At 64.7% G+C, this 19,255-nt stretch overlaps 1 protein-coding gene across 1 annotated transcript in view; it reads left to right on the top strand.

The window, feature by feature from the left end:
* Positions 1 to 19,005, top strand: part of CFAP46 (cilia and flagella associated protein 46) — a 50,138-nt gene extending 31,133 nt beyond the window's left edge. The window contains 29 exon segments of the mRNA XM_056106710.1: positions 111 to 259; positions 1,435 to 1,533; positions 1,869 to 1,995; positions 2,178 to 2,324; positions 3,517 to 3,630; positions 3,632 to 3,718; positions 3,801 to 3,907; positions 4,392 to 4,559; positions 5,647 to 5,782; positions 11,180 to 11,368; positions 11,690 to 11,917; positions 12,230 to 12,364; positions 12,657 to 12,836; positions 12,924 to 13,094; positions 13,965 to 14,062; positions 14,184 to 14,260; positions 14,658 to 14,844; positions 14,846 to 14,926; positions 15,267 to 15,355; positions 15,414 to 15,575; positions 16,386 to 16,450; positions 16,529 to 16,586; positions 16,653 to 16,688; positions 16,927 to 17,029; positions 17,211 to 17,323; positions 17,410 to 17,491; positions 17,589 to 17,728; positions 18,514 to 18,594; positions 18,881 to 19,005. Of these exon segments, the coding sequence (XP_055962685.1) occupies positions 111 to 259; positions 1,435 to 1,533; positions 1,869 to 1,995; positions 2,178 to 2,324; positions 3,517 to 3,630; positions 3,632 to 3,718; positions 3,801 to 3,907; positions 4,392 to 4,559; positions 5,647 to 5,782; positions 11,180 to 11,368; positions 11,690 to 11,917; positions 12,230 to 12,364; positions 12,657 to 12,836; positions 12,924 to 13,094; positions 13,965 to 14,062; positions 14,184 to 14,260; positions 14,658 to 14,844; positions 14,846 to 14,926; positions 15,267 to 15,355; positions 15,414 to 15,575; positions 16,386 to 16,450; positions 16,529 to 16,586; positions 16,653 to 16,688; positions 16,927 to 17,029; positions 17,211 to 17,323; positions 17,410 to 17,491; positions 17,589 to 17,728; positions 18,514 to 18,594; positions 18,881 to 19,005 (3,534 nt within the window).
* The last annotated feature ends 250 nt before the right edge of the window (positions 19,006 to 19,255 follow it).

Genomic DNA, 19,255 nt, shown 5'->3' with positions numbered 1-19,255 from the left:
TCTCGCGAGGGCATGTGGTGCGCGTGGAGGGCGGGGGGTGCAGGCCCTGCAGTCCAGGGAGGGGGCTGCCGCGTGCCGCAGGGCAGACCCTCTCGCTGGGTGTTTCCCAGACGTACACGCTGTACTACGTGGACCAGCTGGTGAAGGCCCTGCAGAAACTGTCTCTGCACCAGCTCACCGTCCCACTCCTGCAGCTCGGGGTGCTGATCGCCGACTCCGTTCTAGAGAACCAGAGCATCAAGGATCTCTACCACCTCCGGTCAGTGGCCCCGGCCTCCCCGGAGTGGGCTGCCTCTCCCCGAAGAACACAAGAATGATCACCATGAGTGCATGAAGTCCTTGGCTGCACCTGGTGCAAATCAAACCCCCAGATTTCTTTGCTTCTTTCTTTCTTTCTTTCTTTCTTTCTTTCTTTCTTTCTTTCTCCCTTTCATCCCTCCCTCCTTCCTTTCTTTCCTTCTTTATTTCTTTCTTTTTCTTTCTTCCTTTCTTCTCTCCTTCCCACTTTTCCTTCTTTCTTTCTTCCTTTCTTCCCTCCTTCTCTCCTTTCTTTCTTTCTTTCTTTCTTCCTTTCTTTCTCTCCCTTCCTTCTTCCTTCCTTCATTTATTTCCTTCCTTTCTCATTTCTTTCTTTCTTCCCTTCTTTCTTTCTTTATTTTTTTCTTTCTTCCTTTCTTCTTTCCTTCCCACTTTTCCTTCTTTCTTCCTTCCTTTCTTCCCTCCTTCTCTCCTTTCTTTCTCTTTCTTTCTTTCTTCCTTCCTTTCTCTCCCTTCTTCCTTCCTTCATTTTCTTTCTTTCTTTCTTTCGTTCTTTCTTTCTTTCGTCCTTTCTTTTTTTTTAATTGAATCCCTGTGAGATACAGTGACAAAGCTTTCATGTTTGTCGTACAATGATCACTCCCCCATCCCTCCACCGGTGCACATCCCCCTCCACCAACGTCCCCAGTATCCCCCTTTCCCACTCTCTCCTGCCTCTATGGCAGACAGTTTCTCTCTCTCTCTCTCTCTCTCTCTCTCTCTCTCTCTCTCTCTCTCTCTCTCTCTCTCTCTCCCCCTCCCTCTCTCTTTTCGGGCATTATAGACCCCAGGTTTCTAAAGGTGCAAACACCAGGTGTGCTTGACCTGATGTAGGGGAGGGCGAGGGAGGGAACCAAGCCTGGCGGTTCAGGCCCCAGAACGGCTAAACGGTCCTGGGGGCATGTGTGTCTCCCTGAGGTGGGTTCAGAAGAGCCCCCTGCAGGGCTGGAGCATGGCCTGGACGCAGTGTCCTTGCCCCAAGTGACCAAGCCCCTAAGTCTCTCTTGAACGAGACATAAGAAACTCAGCCTTTCTGCCCTGACTGTGAGGGCCCAGGCACCTCTCCAGGGCCTGCTCACCGTGGGGTCTGACCTACCGGCCCCAGGCCAGCAGCACTGATTCCTCTCACTGCCCCAGGCTCGCCCTGGTCTGCACAGAGCTGGGCCTGAAGGAGGCCGCGGCCCAGCACGAGGACGTGGTCGGCCAGGTGTACATCACTGAGGCAGAGCAGGCGAGGTGTGTGCATGGGCGGGCACAGGCGTGGGGCGTCCCGGGAGGGGCAGGAAGCCGGGACCAGTGGGGGTCCTGCCTGTCAGGGGTCAGTGGGCCCGCCGAGCACCTGTGGCCCAGAGCCCAGGGGAGGGCTGGGTGTGCCTGGGTGTGCCTGGCCGGGCTGCTACCCTGCACGGGTCTGGAGTGAGGCTCAGGCTGCTGCCGGGGGTGTGGGTGGAGGCGGCCCACATGGTCCTGACGGCTGCCCTGGAATCAGGGTCTGCGGCGTGGGGTCAGCATTTCTCTGCCAGTGAGCTGGGCAGTTCCTGAGCTGCCCAGCCCGTGTCTGACCACCCCAGCTGTAGGAAAGAGATGGCTCTGCTGAAGGAAAAGAACAAGGACGTCCTGCTGGACAGCGAGCCCCAGCCCCAGCGCCCGGACACCGTCCAGCATGAGCTCCCCAAGCCCCTGGTGGCCAAGGACAAGGTGCGGCTGGAGCTGCTTCCTGCAGCCCCGGGCTGGGGCGGAGCTGGGCATGTCCTCCCCTCCTTGTCTCCCTGCAGAGGGCCGTGCCTGCGCGTGGGCAAAACACCCCAGGCGGGAGGGCGGGGGTGGGACAGGAGGAGCCCCAGGTACAGGGTCAACCCAGGACGCTGCATGTCCGGCAGATTCTGAAGATGAAGGAGGAGAACAGGAAAGTCCTGGAAGGCACATCCTTCCCCCACCTGTGGACGCTCAAAGCAGAGGTCCTGCTGGAGATGGAGCTTTACCAGCCCGCGAGGCTGCTCCTCTCTGAGGCCCACCTGGCTTTCCAGGTGAGGAGCCCAGCTCAAACCCCGTCCTGTCTGCAGCCCCCAGGCCCGCCCACAGCCACAGCCGCACCCATAGGCCCTAGCCCCACCCACGGCTCCCTAAGCCCCGCCTATATCTCCCTAAGGCCCGCCCACAAGCCCTAAAGCCCCAACCCACGGCCCCTCAGCCCCACCCACATCTTCCTAAGTCCCGCCCACGCACCCAACCCCACCCACAGATCCCAAAGCCCCGCCCACAGCCCTTAGCCCCACCCACGGCCCCTTTGCCCCACCCACGGCTCCAGTCCCACCCATAGTCCCCTCCAGCCCCTCCCACGGCCCCTCAGCCCCACCCACGGCCCCACCCATAGTCCCCCTCCAGCCCCTCCCACGGCCCCTCAGCCCCACCCACACACCCCTAAGCCCCTCCCACAAACCAGAATCCCCGCCCACAAATCAAAAACCCCACCCACGGTTCCCTAAGCCCCGCCCATGGTCCCAGCCCCGCCCATGGCCCCACCCCCCACCCATAGTCCCCCTCCAGCCCCTCCCACGGTCCCTAGCCCGACCCACACCCCATAAGCCCCGCCCACAAACCAGAATCCCCGCCCACAAATAAAACCCCACCCACGGTTCCCTAAGCCCCGCCCATGGCCCCACTCCCACCCATAGTCCCCCTCCAGCCCCTCCCACAGTCCCTAGCCCCACCCACACCCCCATAAGCCCCGCCCACAAGCCAGAATCCCCGCCCACAAATAAAACCCCACCCACGGTTCCCTAAGCCCCGCCCATGGCCCCACCCCCCACCCATAGTCCCCCTCCAGCCCCTCCCACAGTCCCTAGCCCCACCCACACCCCCATAAGCCCCGTCCACAAGCCAGAATTCCCGCCCACAAATAAAACCCCACCCACGGTTCCCTCAGCCCCGCCCACGGCCCCAGCCCCGCCCACGGCCCCAGCTCTGCACATGGACCTGATGAAAGGCCCCGAGGACGTGGTCTGGCCAGGGCTGCCCTCCCTGTGCTGTGCTCAGGGCCGGCCGGGAGCCTGGCAGAGCTGCCGGTGTGGGAGCCACGTGAGCCCTCCCCGCCAGGCCCCCACGCCTCCCCCCAGCTCGCATGGGCCCTGGGCTGCCCCCTCCCCCCGACCCCCCCCCCCTCCCGCGGCCTGGCGCCCGGCTCCGTGCACAGCCCCCTGCCGGCCCGTGTCCCCCCAGGAGCTGGGGGACCCCTTCGCCCAGTCCCGGTGCCTGTGTCTGCTGGCGCAGCTGGCGAACAAGGAGCGAGATTTCAGGGGCGCCAGGCGGATGGTGGAGGAGGCCCAGCGGCTGGGGGGGTGGCGAGGAGTTCTGGCTCCGCTCCACGCTGACCCTGGCCGAGGCCATCCTGTCCATGGGCCCGAGACGCCAGAACATGGAGGTGAGGCGGGGCCTGGGCGGGGCCCCCGGGCAGGGGTGGCCGAGGGCTGCAGCCTGCACCCCTGCACCCCTGCACCCCGCAGGTCCCCCGGCTGCTACAGAGACTCATCGGCGCCTTCGAGGTGCTCAAGAAGGAGCGGCCCAACCGGGCCCCTGTCCTGGAGCGCATGATGGTAGAGCTAGAGTCCAGGTACGGTCAGGCAGGCCGCGAGGAGCCCCCGCCCCGCCCCAGGGCCCTGCCCCCTTGCCGATGGCCTGTGCTTGGGGTGGGCATCCGGGTCCTGGGTGCGTCGGGGGCCCGGCCGGCTGCAGGGTGCTCAGGGGAGCTCTCTCCATGGCTGCAGCTCAGAGTCCTGGTCTCTGCCGGACCCTGGGGATGCGCCCACCCGTTGGGGCAGGAAGCACATCCTTCAGCCTCCCTCCCCAGCCGGCCTGTCCTGAGCCTCAGCCTCCAGGCAGAGGACGCCGGGCGGCCTGTTCGCGCACCTGGGCCGGCCCGAGGCTCCTTCCTCCCACCCTGTCTGGTCTGCACGCACTGGGCTTGGTCCTGTTGGGCCGTCCCTGTGCCTGGCATCCCCCCCCCCCGTCCTGGCCTGGCTCCCCGGGGCCCCCCTCCCACTGTCCGGCATGGCCTCCTCGGCGGGGCCCCCGGGCGAGACCGTGTGTGCCCATAGGTTTCTGAGCATGCAGGTCCGGAGCGCCCGGGAGCAGCTGGGCCTGGGCCTGCAGCTGCTGTGCCAGCTGGACGCGTCGCTGGTGGACCTGGAGAAGAGGCTGCGCGGAGGCGGCGGAGGCGGCGAGAAGTGCGTGGACGTCATGCTGGAGCGCGTGGAGATCAAGAAGTGGGTGGGATGGGGCTGGAGCAGTAGCACAGGGGGTAGGGCGTTTGCCTTCCACGCAGCCAACATGGCCGACCCTGGTTCGATTCCCAGCATCCCATAAGGTCCCCCAAGCACCGCCAGGGGTGATTCCTGAGTGCCTGAGCCAGGAGTAACCCCTGAGCATTGCTGGGTGTGACCCATAAAGCAAAAAAAAACAAAAAAAAAAACAAGAAGTGGGTGGGCACGGGGTGGGGGGCACGGAGGGCGCAGGGACGGGTCCGGCATGGGGGCAGGGGTCTGTGCAGGGCCGAGGGCGGCTGCAGGGCACGGGGCGGCTCCCGTCCCCTCCCCTGAGCAGTCAGGGCCCCTGGCCTCCATCTCGGAGACCAGCCCCGGGCCTGCCTGTCCTCGCAGCCTGCTCCCCAGGGCCACGGGCATTCCCTCAGGGCATTATCACGGGGCCTGGCACCCTCAGGGCCACTCAGCTGTCCCACGTCACCATGCGTCCCTCCGCACCCACGGCCTCCCCTCTCCTCAGCCGCCGTCTCCTTCACACAGGCACACCGTCACGGGACAGGGCTGGGGGCGGGTGATGCCGGGTGGCCCACGGCCTTTCGTTATATATTTGCTTTTGTTTCAGGGCAATCATATGGGGGTTCCGGGGGGGACCCTGTGGTGCCAGGGATTAAAGCCTGTGCTCCCTGGTCTGTGTGTGTGTGTGTGTGTGTGTGTGTGTGTGTGTGTGTGTTCTGTGAAACACAATAGTTTTCATAGTTTTTATTGAAACTTATTTAGAGAGATGTGAGGGGAGAGAAAGGGAGAAGGGCGCGTTCTTCTCCGCAGTGGGAATCGGGGGGAAAGAGACAGAGGGAAGCTAGAGAGAGCATGTTCCCGGGAGCCCGGCTGAAGAGCGAGCTGTCTGTCTTCAGGCCTGCCTGTGCCCAGGGCAGTGCTGCCCGTCAGCCCGGGTGGCTGTGTGCAAGGCTCCCGCCCTTGGTCTCGGCCCTTTCCTTGAGAGGTTTCTCGTCCCCAGTGGCCGCGTGCAGGGGCGCTCCCGTGGATGGGCCCGTCCTGCTCTGAGCTCCTCCTGCCTCGCTCTCTGCCGCAGGCTGTGCGCCCAGCGGGAGGAGAGCGAGGAGGCGAGAGCCGCGTACTACCTGGAGGCCTTCGGCTTGGCTTCCGAAGCCGTGGCCAGAGGGGAGGCACGCTACCACACCATCCGCTTCCTGCTGGCCCACCACGAGGTGAGCACGTGGTCTCCGCCGCGTTCCCCGGGCCACGGGCTGCAAGGCCTGGCCTTGCACAGACACACGCTCCGTCCGTCCCAGAGGCAGGCTGTGCCGGCCGTGCTCCGTGGCCGCCCCCAGGCTGAGACGCGGCTGGGGCTTCCCTGTGGCCCCAGTGCAGAGTGGGGGCAGCGGGGGCTCGGGGACCAGAGAAGGAGCCCAGCAGAGCCCACCGGCCGACAGCGTGAGAGTGGGAGGGTGCAGATGTGAGACCACCGTGTAGGAAGTTGAGCTGTGTCGCCCGGTGGGGACACAGAGACTCAGTTACATGGCTCTGTGGGCGGTGGGGGTCCGTGTGACATCCGAGACCATGTGACCTAAGAGACACTGTGACCCTCAGCCCCGAGTCAGGGGGCCTGCGTGGAGGGCGGGGGAGGCCGGGAGGGCAGATGAGGGTGCGGAGAAGGGGCAGAGGCGAGCCTGGTTCCCCCCATGGTGGCAGACCCCCTCCACTCTGTGCATGTGAGTAGAGTGGACGGGTGAAAGGCAATGGCTGAGCCCCACGGCTGCCTGGAGCTGGGGACAGTGTCCCGGGGAGGGGCCATGCCCTCTGCCACGGCCCCGCTGGCCCCGAGCACAGAGTCCAGCAGCCGCACGCTCACCGTGACTCCAGCTGGGGGAGCGCAGGGGCGAGTGGGTCTGCGGCATCGACGCAGGTGGCAGCCCGAGCCGTCCTGTCAGGCACTGGGTGTGTGCCATGGCGGGAAATGGCACATGAGTCACGCGGCCTGGGCACTGCTACCACCAGGGCCATGAAGTGGAGCTGCAGAAGCAGGAAAGGGAGGAGAGACGGCCCCATGGCACGGGAGGGAGAACTCCAGCCAGACCCGGAGCACGGAGGAGGTACCTACTGCTGGCCAGTGGACAGCCGGGCTCAGAGGACGGAGCCCGGCCACGGCCGAGTGTGGCAGATGGCACAGAGCCAAGCCACCGTCCTGCCTGCACAGAGCGAGAAAAAGCAAGTGGAAATCAATGACGTACAAAGCAAAGAGGAAAGTCAATGACAGCCAAAGCCACCTCTTGGAGAAGATCGACAGACTGATAAAGTTGCCAGCCGGCCGGTCAGCCAGAAGAATAGCCCGAGCACGCAGTGTCGGACATCAGCGATGTGACCGCCCCGGCGCCGACACAGTCCCTCCACACAGGGCACCATGTGGTTGGCCGGGCCCGTGGGTCGGTGTCAGCTCACGGCAGACTCCGAGAGCAGCGGCCAGTCCGTCGACACACGATCCCGCAGGGCCCCGCTGGGCACTGACAGCTGCGTCCTGTCATTCGTGCAGAAGCTCCCGCAGACAGCCACGGACGAGGGCTGCGACTTTTCTGGGGCCGATATTACCCTGGCAGGGAAAGGAGCCAGGGACGGAACCAGCAGGCCAGTCGCTCCTCAAGAGCACGCGTGTAGATGTTGAACGTTTCGGGAAATGCATAAAAATGATGCATCAGTGCCAGCAGGGCTCCTCTCTCTCCCTTGAGTATACACGGTGACTGCAGGTAGCGGACTCGAGGCGGGGAGTTTTTTCACCCAATGCTTTGAGTCATCCCACTTCCCTGGCTTGTAATGGTCTTTTGGAAGGTCTGTTGTGATGCTTGCATTTGAGGGTTTTCCTCTCTCTGCTTGTTTTAAGCAGTCTGTCTGTCTGTCTGTCTGCCTGCCTGTGTCTGTCTGCCTGTCCCTGTCTGTCTGCCTGTCCCTGTCTGCCTGTCCCTGTCTGTCTGCCTGTGTCTGTCTGTCTGTCCCTGTCTGCCTGTCCCTATCAGCCTGTCCCTGTCTGACCCTGTCTTCCTGTGCCTGTCTGTCTGCCTGTTCCTGTCTGTCTGTCCGTCCCTGTCTGCCTGTTCCTGTCTGTCTGTCTGTCCCTGTCTTCCTGTGCCTGTCTGTCTGCCTGTGTCTGTCTGCCTGTGTCTGTCTGCCTGTGTCTGTCTGCCTGTCCCTGTCTGTCTGCCTGTGTCTGTCTGTCTGTCCCTGTCTGCCTGTCCCTATCAGCCTTCCCTATCAGCCTGTCCCTGTCTGACCCTGTCTTCTTGTGCCTGTCTGTCTGCCTGTGTCTGTCTGCCTGTCCCTGTCTGTCTGTCCATCCCTGTCTGCCTGTTCCTGTCTGTCTGTCTGTCCCTGTCTGCCTGTCCCTATCAGCCTTCCCTATCAGCCTGTCCCTGTCTGACCCTGTCTTCTTGTGCCTGTCTGTCTGCCTGTGTCTGTCTGCCTGTCCCTGTCTGTCTGTCCATCCCTGTCTGCCTGTTCCTGTCTGTCTGTCTGTCCCTGTCTGCCTGTCCCTATCAGCCTGTCCCTGTCAGCCTGTCCCTGTCTTCTTGTGCCTGTCTGTCTGCCTGTGTCTGTCTGCCTGTCCCTGTCTGTCTGTCCATCCCTGTCTGCCTGTTCCTGTCTGTCTGTCTGTCCCTGTCTGCCTGTCCCTATCAGCCTGTCCCTATCAGCCTGTCCCTATCAGCCTGTCCCTGTCTGACCCTGTCTGCCTGTGCCTGTCTGTCTGCCTGTGTCTGTCTGCCTGTCCCTATCTGTCTGTCTGTCCCTGTCTGTCTGTCCCTGTCTGCCTGTCCCTATCAGCCTGTCCCTATCAGCCTGTCCCTGTCTGACCCTGTCTTCCTGTGCCTGTCTGTCTGCCTGTGTCTGTCTGGCCTGTCCCTGTCTGTCTGTCCATCCCTGTCTGCCTGTTCCTGTCTGTCTGTCTGTCCCTGTCTGCCTGTCCCTATCAGCCTGTCCCTATCAGCCTGTCTCTGTCTGACCCTGTCTGCCTGTGCCTGTCTGTCTGCCTGTGTCTCTCTGCCTGTCCCTGTCTGTCTGTCCGACCCTGTCTGCCTGTTCCTGTCTGTCTGTCTGTCCCTGTCTGCCTGTCCCTGGCCGGCTGTCTATCCTTGTCTGTTTTTGTTTTTTACCTTTTTGATTACTGTGTGACTTGGTACTGTTTCAGTTTTCAGTCTACTTTAGTTGGTGTACTTTGGGCCTCGAGTCTGCAGAAGCTTCTCTCCGGAGCCCTGGGAGGTTCTCCGTTTTCTGTGCCACCACTAGTTCTCTCTTTCTCCTTTTTCTCTCCTTCCAGAGCATTCCTCTGGCTGTTATCTATCAGGAATCTTCTATTCTCTCCTGTTTCTTAATCTGTTCTTTTGCCACTTCATTGTTTTGCTATCTAGCGTTTTATCTTCAATATTGATGAAACGGTTTTCTGCATGCTGGATTCTGTTGCTGTGACTTGCTTGTACTCTTAAACTCCTTCAGGTCCACTTGTACGAACTCCTGGATACCTCAGTTCATGGTTTAGCTGGTTGGCGTTTTCTTCCAGGTATTTCTTTATTTTCATTGCCCTTGTATGACGTGTTGATTTGAGGTTCTCCTCAGTGAGGCTTGAGGCTTCTGTCCCTGTCTCCCAGAGAAGGTAAATTCCTTTACGTAAAGGAATTTAAAGGAACTACATATAAAGTTCCCAGCCGGCTGGTCAGCTGAAAGAATAGCCCGAGCATCCGGTGTAGGACACGAGCCATGTGACCACCTCCGGTGCCAACAGTCCCTCTACACATGGTACCAGGTGGTGAGCCGTTGTTCTCGAAGATTTGTGGGTGCTGTGATTTGAGCTTCAGAGTCCCAATTCCCTGAGGTCTGATTATTTTTCAGCAAGCGGTTCCTACTAATAATCGGTGACTCTGACAACTTCTGTGTCCTTAAGATGCTATGTTAGTGGGCGTGCAGGTGAATATTTACTCCTGTCTTCATACAAGGGCTGCTATGGAGACATTCAAGGACAATATCAGAACTTACGAGCCCTGGAGTTAGTGCGGTTGAAGGAGTAGACTTGGTTTCGGGTTTGCGAGCAGTGACAGGGCGGGGACAGAGCCACCGACACTTCAGCTGCTTCTGAGTTTGAGCAGCTCTTTCGTTAGCTCCCGGGGAAGGAACTCTGAAGCCGACCCAGCCCCGGCCGCTCGCTCAGTCACACTGATTCCCAGCTCGCTGGCAGAAGAGGAAATGAGAGCCGTCTGTCTCTGTGGAGGGGAAGATGGAGGTCGCGTGTGCTCGTGAAGAACAAGGTCCTTGTGTGAATAACCCCAGAAACTCAGTAAAGGAACACGCCGACAGACAGACAGACAGACAGACACACACACACACACACACACACACACACACACAAGCACTGGAGGACTAAACAACATTGGCCGACTGACACATGTTGACAGACTGACACTCAGACACATACACACACTGACAGACATACAGACACACCGACAGACTGACATGCACACTCACGTGCATCCCATGCACGCTTACGGGCACACATGTATACACATGTGTATGCATATCCTGGCATACATACATGCGCACATGCACATGTGCGTGCACATACGCACATGGACAAACGTGCACACACATTCACATACATGCACACACACCTGTATGTACACACATAGGCACACACTCAAATGTGCACACACTCCCACATGCACACCCATCACATATGCTAACATGCACACACGTGCTCACACACATGCCCACACATGCACGCATACTCACATGTGCTCACTTGCATGCACACACATGCACAACACTCACATGCACACACGTGCACACACTCACATGCACATGCATGTGCACACGTGCACACACTTGCATGCACACATGTGTTCACATGCACATACACATGCACGCATGTGCACATACATGCACACATGTGTGCACACACACAGAAGATGGACCCTCAGCATAACCCCAGAGGCAGGAGAGACTCAGCAGTGTTGGGGAAGCAAACCTGAAGCCTGAACACGCTCCCCGTGATCACAACCAACGTGTCAGAGCTAGACCTGCACCTGGCAGAGACCAAGGTGGCACCTTGGTGACCTAGGCCCCGAGCAGCCCCAAGCCTGTCTGCGGGGGACGCCGGCGCGCGGGGCTGGGAGGAGGGGCCCGCAAGCCACGTTTCCCACACGACAGCCGACCCCAGGTTGTCGAAAGAGTTCTTGGAATTGAGCAGGAAACAATCCGGGCAGACGTAGGCAGGATGCTTTTCCCAGAGCCCGTGGAGGCCGGGCTGGTGAGGCTGAGTGGGAGGACGGTCACCCGCAGAGGCCCACCGCAGGGGAGCTGGCGACTGCCGTCCCCACGGGCTGAGTCTGCCTCGGGCTGAGCTGCCTCCACGGCGTCTGCCCGCCAGAGAGGAACCCAAGCTGTCGGTAGGGCGGTCGGGCTCTGCAGGGCCACCCTCGGGGCCACCTGGGTCTGCCAGGGTTTGTGCTGGGCCTGCCCACTCGAGCCCGTGCTGGAGATGTGCCCCGCGGGCGGAGGAGGTGCCGCCGTGGGGGAGAGGGCAGCGGGCGACCTCCTCGAGGGCGCTGAGGGCACTGCTGGCCCTGCAGGTGCAGACGCCCAGCAGCCCCGTGGCGTGGAGCCTGGCGCACCTCAAGCTGGGCCTGGTGGAGCTCTCCCTGGAGCTGCTGCAGCTGCTGTGGCAGGAGGCGCGGGCGCGGCAGGCGGAGCAGAGCACCATGGGCAAGGTGCTGGCCGAGTACCTGCTCAGCGTCCGGGAGCTCAGCGCCAGCACTGTGGTGAGGCGGCCGGTGTGGCCGGGAGGCCCTGCCCGGGGACAGTCACTCCTGGTCTGGGGACCCGTCCGGGTCAGGCCGGAGTCGCGGTTCTAGACTATTGGGCGAGTCTTGGCTGCCCAGAACAGCAGCTCCCCTCAGAGGGTCTGAAGCCCCAGAGCTGCCTTAGGGGACAGTTGGGGGTGGAGCCGAGATTGGCTGGACACTGACCACCCTAACCCTGTCCAGCACCCAGGAAAGGGGCAGGCAGGGCCCTGAGCTCACAGGGGCAGCGAGCCCAGGCCGAGCTGCCGGCCTGCCTCAGCCCAACTTCTGTGCCCACAGAGGTGGCTGGCGCTGGGGCGGACCCTGGCGCACTCGATGCTGGCCCAGCTGGGCAGCCTGCAGCCCCTGGTGGCCCACTGCCCTCCACTCCGTGCCCGCTACCTGGGCCTGGCCGGGAAGGCCCTGCGCCTGCTGGCCGAACAGGCTGCCCCGCTGCACCCCGCCTTCCGCTGGGGGGACGGACCCTCGGTAGGTGCCAGAGGCTGGGGGCATCAGGGCTGCGGGGAGGTGGGCTCCCCCCGCAGAGCCGGGGACACCGGAGGCAGGTGGGTGGCAGGGGCCTCGGTGCCGGGAGGCCTCGACACAGTGGCCTGGGCCGTGCTGGCCCCTGGCCCTGCTGCTCCCCGGCCCACCATGGCCCCCGTGTCCATGCCCCGTCTCATTAAGCCCCTGGCTCTACTCGCCCACTCGGGATCTTCCCTGAAGCTCCAGGCGGGATTCGTGCAGGAGGCAGGGGACCCTGCGGGGAAGGGAGGGAGCAGAGACCCTCCGAGGTGCCTCTGAGCTGCCCCCTCAGTGGCTGAGACGTGGCTCCTCCAGGCCGCAGAGCCAAGCATCCTGCAGGGCCTCCGTCGGGACTGGGAAGCCGAGGAAAACAAGTCCTCCAGGGCCACCCTGACCAGCCCCAGGGAGGCGCCCTCCGAGCTGTTCACCCAGAAGAGCTGGGAACTGAAGGTGGGCCCCGCACCCTGTACCCCTGCGCTCCTCCAAGCCCTGGGGGCACCACACCCCTGCATCCCTGTACCCCTGAACCCCTCCACACCCAAGGAGGTCCTATATTCCTGCACCCCTGTGCCCCTCCATGCCCCAGGGGTCCCGTATCTCTGCATCCCTGCACCCCTCCACACCCTGGGGGCCCCGCACCCCTGCATCCCTGCACCCCTCCACGCCCTGGGGGCCCCGCATCCCAGTTCCCCTCCTGCCCCGTGGTGCCGCACCCCGGCCTGAGGCTGACCGGTGCCCGCAGAGGAGGCTGCTCCAGGCCCAGCGGTACCTGGCGCAGGCGTCCGAGGTGCTGCTGCAGGGCCTGCATGTGGCCCTGGGGCAGCGCCTGCTGGACGTGGCGGCAGCCGCCAGCCTGCAGATGGTGGAGTGTGTGGGCACCCTGGACCCCTTTGCCGCCTGCCAGTTCCTGGCTTTGTCTCAGGTAGGGCCCCAGGCTGCCCCGGGCCCTGGGTCTGGGCGTGGGCAGCAGGGACGCGGATCACCTGGCATGGACGCCTCCTCCTCCCAGAGTTGCTCGGCCTCTGGCTCCATGCGGGAGGTGCTGCTCGCGGCCACGGCCAACACGGGCAGCTCACAGCTGGCTGCGCTGCTGCACCTGGAGCAGAGGCTGCGGCAGCTGGGCCGGACGAACACCAGGCTCTTCGCCAGCGTGGAGCGGCGGCTGGACACCACCTTCAAGGCGAGCAGCCCCACTGCCCTGCCTTGGGCCAGACCTCAGGGCGGCGGCCCCAGCACGGCTCTGAGGCCGGACCTGCCCCCGCGGCCCCGAGTGGCCACTGAACGGCCCCTGCACGGTCCCCTGCGTGCCACCTGCACGGTCACTCACGCAAGTCGATACACTGTTCCCTAAACCCCGGCTTCTTTCCTTGGTTCACGGGGCACTTTCCTCTCTCGGGGGCTGTCCTGGGAGGGGGGACATGGAGCAGTGTCTGCCTGGATGCCCCATGCAGCACGAGTTGCCCAACGGAGCGAAGCCCCTGCCACAGGCAGCGAGGGGTCCCGAGAGACCCTCCCACCACACGGGCACTGTATGGCTGACGAGGGCGACAGGTGTGGGAGGTCAGGAAGCAAGTGTGAAGGTGTAGAAAGGAGACCCCGGGACATGGGGGCGTCCAGGAGATACCAGGGGACTCGGGAGCACCCAGGAGTCGATGTGCACAAGAGACACAGGGAAAGAACAACAGACGCGGGCCCTCGGGTAACACCTTATGTGAGGCCTGGAGTAGGCCTATGGGTGCCCCATGCTGCACCTGCAGCCCGTGCCCCCGTGCTCCTATGCAGATGGTGGGACCCCTGTGGTGTCAGAGGGCCCAGAGCCTGTGCGGGTGGGCTGCCAGCTGCCCTGGGTCACAGAAGAACGTGGCTCAGTGTGCCATGGACTGTGACTGTGCAGGCTGGGTGCTGGGTGCTGGGTACCGGGTCAGGGCAGGCCCCGCTGCCCTCAGGGGTGCTGAGGAGGCAGTGTTAGCTGCGGGGGCTGGGCCGGGGGGGAGAGTGTGCGGCGTCCTGCACGCCTCACTGCCACGGGGTGAGACTGCTGTGCTTGCAGGCGTGGCAGAGCCTGGGCGTCACGGAGCAGCACTTCAGCCTCCTGGGTGACCTGGCGCCCGCCTACCGCCTCCTGCTCCTGCACCACGGGCCGGACAGGTGAGGTCTGGGCGAACAGTGGCCACGAGCAGGCGGGTCCCCAGATGCCCTTGGCCCATCCTCACAGTGGGCTCTGGGCTTCTGGGGCCGTGGCTGTGCTCTGACCCCGTGTCCGTGACAGAGCCCATCTGTACGGGGCAGCCTACGAGCGGGCCCAGGTCACCCCCACGGCCCGAGGGAAGCAGACGCACACAGGGGGTGAGTGACACTGTGTCTGTGTAGGGGACACCGCACCTGCCCCAGGAACCAGCAGGGAGGCGAGTCCCAGGGAGGGGGACAGTCCCTGTATCAGTCTGGGGGGACGGTCCCAGTGTCTGGGGGACAGTCCCACATCTTTCCTGAGGCACTTGCACTTGGCTTATGGAAAGGGCCCTCCCAGCCCTGCAGCCCAGGGAAGCTCCATCCTGTGTCAGGCCCCCCTTGGTATCCACAGCCCCTGGGCCTTGGCCTTCCTCAGGAAGGGGAGGGCGTGTTCTGGGGGCTTCAGGCTGCCTGTTCAGCCCACGACCCCCGTGCAGGGAGGAAGGGCCGGGCAGTGGGCACCTCCTGGGGTGCCCTCCGAGGCGCCACCCAGCTGGCCTGGTCTGGTTCCTAGGTGCCTGCAGGGTGGCCCGGGCGGCCGTGAGCCCAGAAGCCTTCTCTGCCCTGCTGGCTGGCGTCCACCAGTTTCAGGAGCAGACCCAGGTAGCCGGTCAGGGCCCAGGGCAGCCGGGTGCGGAGGGCAGGTGGTGAGTGCGAGTGAGCCCTTGCTCCTGCCCCACAGGTGAAGAGAGACGGCGGCCTGCAGCTTGCTGACCTGCTGCGGCCCCTGGAGCAGTACCTGGCGCCCCTGAGTCCACTGCTGGCCTGGGCGCTGGACAACAGGTCGGGGCCTGGCTGGGCAGGGCAGGGTGTGGGCGGCCCGGGACTCGGGGTGGCACTGGGTGCTGCTGGGGGCAGCAGGACTCTGCCCGGCTCAGTGCTCCTCGCTGTGAACCACTCAGAAGGGGCGCGGGGGCCGGGCCCCCCCAGCTGGTCCCGGGGCCCACCGAGCTGGCCCGGCCACACAGCTCCAGCCTCGGGGCTCTGGTGTTGGGGAAGCAGCAGCGGCGGGGCCTTGGCACCCAGATGTGACCCCCGAGGTGTCCTGGGCACATGCCAGCCACGTTCCAGAGCTTTCTTCCAGCCCTGAGCGTTTCTGAGACCGCGGGTGCCTTGGCTCCAGGACTCAGAACCCCCAGGCGGTGCCGGACGTGGGGAAGGCCAAGGGCAGGGACAAGGACCGGCGGCCATCCACCGTCCAGGGTGAGCCGGGCCTCCCGGGGCGCCTGCAGGGTGAGCCGGGCCCCGCCCTGAGCGCTGCTTCCCGCAGTCCAGCCCGAGCCTGCGGACAGCATCGTCGTCATCGCGGACCAGCCGCTGCTCGAGCTGCCCCTGGAGGGGCTCACGGTGCTCGCCGAGGCGCCCGCCACGTCCCTGTCCCGGGACTTCTCCCTGCAGATGCTGAGCGAGCGGCTGCGCAAAGCCGAGACCGGTGCGCTCCAAGGACCCCCACGCCTCGCTCCCGCACCACGAGGCCCCGCCCCCTCCCGGGACCCACCCCTTCGCCCATGGCCCCGCCCTCCCGGCCCCGCCCCATCCCGGGCCCCGCCCCCACAAGCCACGCCCCATCCCAGGCCACGCCCTCACAAGCCGCGCCCCATCCCGGGCCACGCCCTCACAAGCCACGCCCCATCCCGGGCCACGCCCCTCACCTCAAGGCCGCGCCCCTCCCACGCCCCATCCCTCTTGGGCCCCATTCTCCCAGGCCCCGCCCCCTTCCTGGACTCGTCCCCCCCAGGGCCCCGCCCCTCCTCCCCACCCCTCCTCCTCCCTGACCCTCCTCCTCCTACCCGCCACCTCCTCTCAGGACGCCCCTCCCCCTCCTCGCTCCCCCCTCCTCCCCAATCCCTCCTCCTCCCAGGGCCTCCCCCCTCCCCTGGAACCCCTCAGGTCAGCCCCGCCAGGAACCCTACACTTCACCTGGGGCCCTCATGCTCCCTCCCTTCTGGGATCACGTGCTGGACCATGTTTGTGGGCCGTGCATGGGAGCATGTGTGGGTCCGTGTGGGCCCGAGTGTGGGTCCGTGTTTGTTCGTGTGTGTGTGTGTGTGACTGCATGAGACTTTGTGGGCAGGGTGTGGAGAGAGTGAGTCTGCGGCTTTCCTGGTGTCTCCTGCTCACGATGTCTGAGAAACGGCTCTGGGCGTCCCCCACGGGGTCACTGGGGCTGGGGGGGCAGGCACCCCACTCTCACGTGCCGCCTCGAAGCCCCCGAGGTGACGCCACGGTCTGTGCCCCCCAGACGGCAGCTTGAGGCTGGAGAGCAAAGCCCTGAGGAAGTCGGTGCCGTCCAAGAAGGGCAAGAAGGTAGGGCCAGCCCGGTGCTGCTCCTGGGGCGTGGCCGGGCCCACTCCAGCGCTGACCGGGTGCCCGTGTGTCCCGCAGGCGGCCATCCGCACTCTGCCCCCTGACTGTGCCATCGTGGACACCGACGGCATCAAGTGTATCCTTTAAGGCCCCGTGGGGCACCCCCCGCCCCCGTGCCCGTCGCTCCTTAACCCTGGGCCAGACATTGTGGACCCCAGCGAGGAGGACCAGGACTCGGGTGAGACCCAGAGCCCCAGGACCTGCCCGGGGCTCCTGCCCTCCCCCGTGGACCCTCAACTCGACCCCCACTGCCCGCCCGGGGACCCTCACGCCACATAGCTCCTTCCCACACCCTCACCCCATTCACCCCTCCCCAGCACCCCTCACCCACACACCCCTCATCTCACACCCTCACCCCACACCTCACCCTCCCCCAACACCCTCTCGCCCCCACCTCCTCTCCACTCTCTCTTCAGAGCCGCTGAGCCCCGTGTGTGTGGCCCAGGAGATCTTGGACAGGTTCCAGGAGTCCCTCACCACTCACTGGACAGGTCACCTGGGCAGAGCATCTTTCCCGAGGTGGGTCTGGCCGGGGTCTGTGTTGGGGACACGCAGCGGGTCTCTGCCGAGCCCCCCGTCCCAAGATGGCGCAGGCGGTCCCCGGCGCTCCGGGTCCTGCGCCTGCCCGCCCCGCCCCCGTCCCACCCTGGGCGCCCGCTGGCCGTGAGCCGCCCGAGCCCCCTCTCGCCCGCCCTCGCAGCCAGGCCGACTGGGAGCGCGCACTGGGCGGCTGCAGCGGCTTCTTCTTCTACGGGATGGACCCCTTCCTGTCCCACCTGCGGGCCGAGAGGCTGGTGGCCATGAACCTGGAAGGTGCCGTGCCCACGCAGGCAGGCGGGCGGGCGGGACGGGTGCTCCCCGGGGCTGGGGCCGGCACGCGTGACTGCGTCCCCCCGCAGACTGCCGGCTGATGGTCCTGCTGGACCTGACCAGCTCCCAGAGGACCACACGCAGATGCAGGCAGCTGGCAGAGAGTGGCAGGTGCCCATCCCCGCAGCCTGGCGCGCCCCGGGGCCGGGGCGGGGGCGGGGGGGGGCTGTCGCCCATGTGGGCGCTGCAGCGGAGGTGCCCCCTGCAGCCTGTCCTCGCAGCGGGCCCTGGAGAAGCCCGTGGAGACGGCCGTCCTGCTCAGCCTGGCCGGGGTGCGCAGCGTGCTAAGCAACCAGTGGCCCACGGAGCTGGCGGCCAACGTGCTACGGGCCGGGATGCTCTGGGAGAGTGAGCGCCCCCCACCCCTCACCCCTCCAGGCCCCAGCCCCCCTCTCCCCGCCTCATTCCTCTTCACCGCTCCCCTCCACGCCCTCCTCTCCTCCCTTCGCCTCCACGCCACTACCTCCACGCCTCACCCCTCCCTCTCTCCAACCTCAACCCCACCTCTCCCCTCTTCTTCTGTCCTCCGCCCTCCCCTCCTCACCCCTCCTCTCCCCTTCCCTCTGTCCCTCCCCTTCTTCCCTTTCCTCACTTCTCCCCTCCGCTCCCTCTCTCCCTCCTCCCTCTCACCTCTTCCCTCCACTCCTCACCCCTCCCCTCTTCTTCCCTCCCTTCTCCCCCGCTGTCCCCTCCACACCTCTTCCCTTCCCCCACCCCTTCCCTCTTCTCTCCCTCCACACTGCACCCTCCCCCGCATCCCCCTCACCCCTCTCTCCCACTCCTCACCCCTCCCGTAGTCTCCACACGTCTCTCCCCTTCTCTCCGCAGCTCCTCACCTCGCTCCTCCTCACCCCTCCCCTCCACCCCACTCCCCATACTTCCCAGCCTTCCCTCTGGACCACTCCTCTCCCTCCCACTTCTCTCCTCTTCACGTCTCACCTCACCCCTTCCCGCCCTTCCCCACCTCCCTTCCTCCTCTGTGCCCTCCCTCCCCATCTCTCCTCTCCCCTCCCCTCCTTCCTCCTTCCCCTCCCTTCTCCATCCATCCTCCCTCCCTCCCTGCCCCTCCCTCTCCTTCCCCTTCCCCTGCCACGGGGATGCGCCCACTCTCCACCCTCCTCCCTCTCCCCCAGACCTGCTGCAGTCTGCCAGGCCCATTGGGCGGGCTCTGAGGGCCCTTCAGAAGATGGGAGCTGATGACCTGATGAAGCCAGGTACCTGGGCTTGGCCGACCCCATTACGGTCCGGGATGGGGGTGGGGTGCTTGTCCTCCCGGGGTCCCAGCCACGAGGTCGGGGTCACAGACAGAGCACTGTGACAGCGAGCAAGTGCTCCGGAACGTGTGTGTGTGCGTGTGTGCAGGTGTGTGGCAGTGTGGAGGTGTGAGCGTGTGTGAGCATGGGCGTGGGTGTGGGTGTATGACAGTGCATGCGTGAGTGTGCGTGTGTAGGCCGCTGCTCTGTACATGTGGCCCAGGGCCGCCTCCCGTGCCGTCCACAGAGGAGTTGCCACCTGTGCTGAGAGCAAGGCTGTCCCTAGTCCAGGAGCAGCTCCCGGGCGCCGACTGGCCGGCCGTCACCCTCAACTCGGTGCTGTACGGGCTGCCGCGCCAGGTCATCGGCTGAAGCGGAGCTGCGCCACCTCCAGCGGCAGGGGACAGAAGGCCGGGTCTCGTGGGCAGGGCGGGCTGGTGAGGGACGTGGCGTGGCGGGGGCCCTGCTGCCTGGAAGCAGCCTGCCTGCCGGAGGTGGGGGCCCCGTTCCCTGGCTCTCGGGTTTCTCAGTAAACAGCTGGGCGGCCTCTGGCTTCTGGGGTCTGAGAAGTGGCCGTCACTGCCCCCCACCCGGGTGCCTGTGACTGCCCGTGTGGGGGTGT

Source organism: Sorex fumeus, unplaced genomic scaffold (genome assembly GCF_029834395.1).
Source record: "Sorex fumeus unplaced genomic scaffold, SorFum_2.1 ptg000142l, whole genome shotgun sequence".
In the NCBI taxonomy this organism is placed as follows: domain Eukaryota; kingdom Metazoa; phylum Chordata; class Mammalia; order Eulipotyphla; family Soricidae; genus Sorex; species Sorex fumeus.
This window is presented reverse-complemented; position numbering and strand designations above follow the sequence as displayed.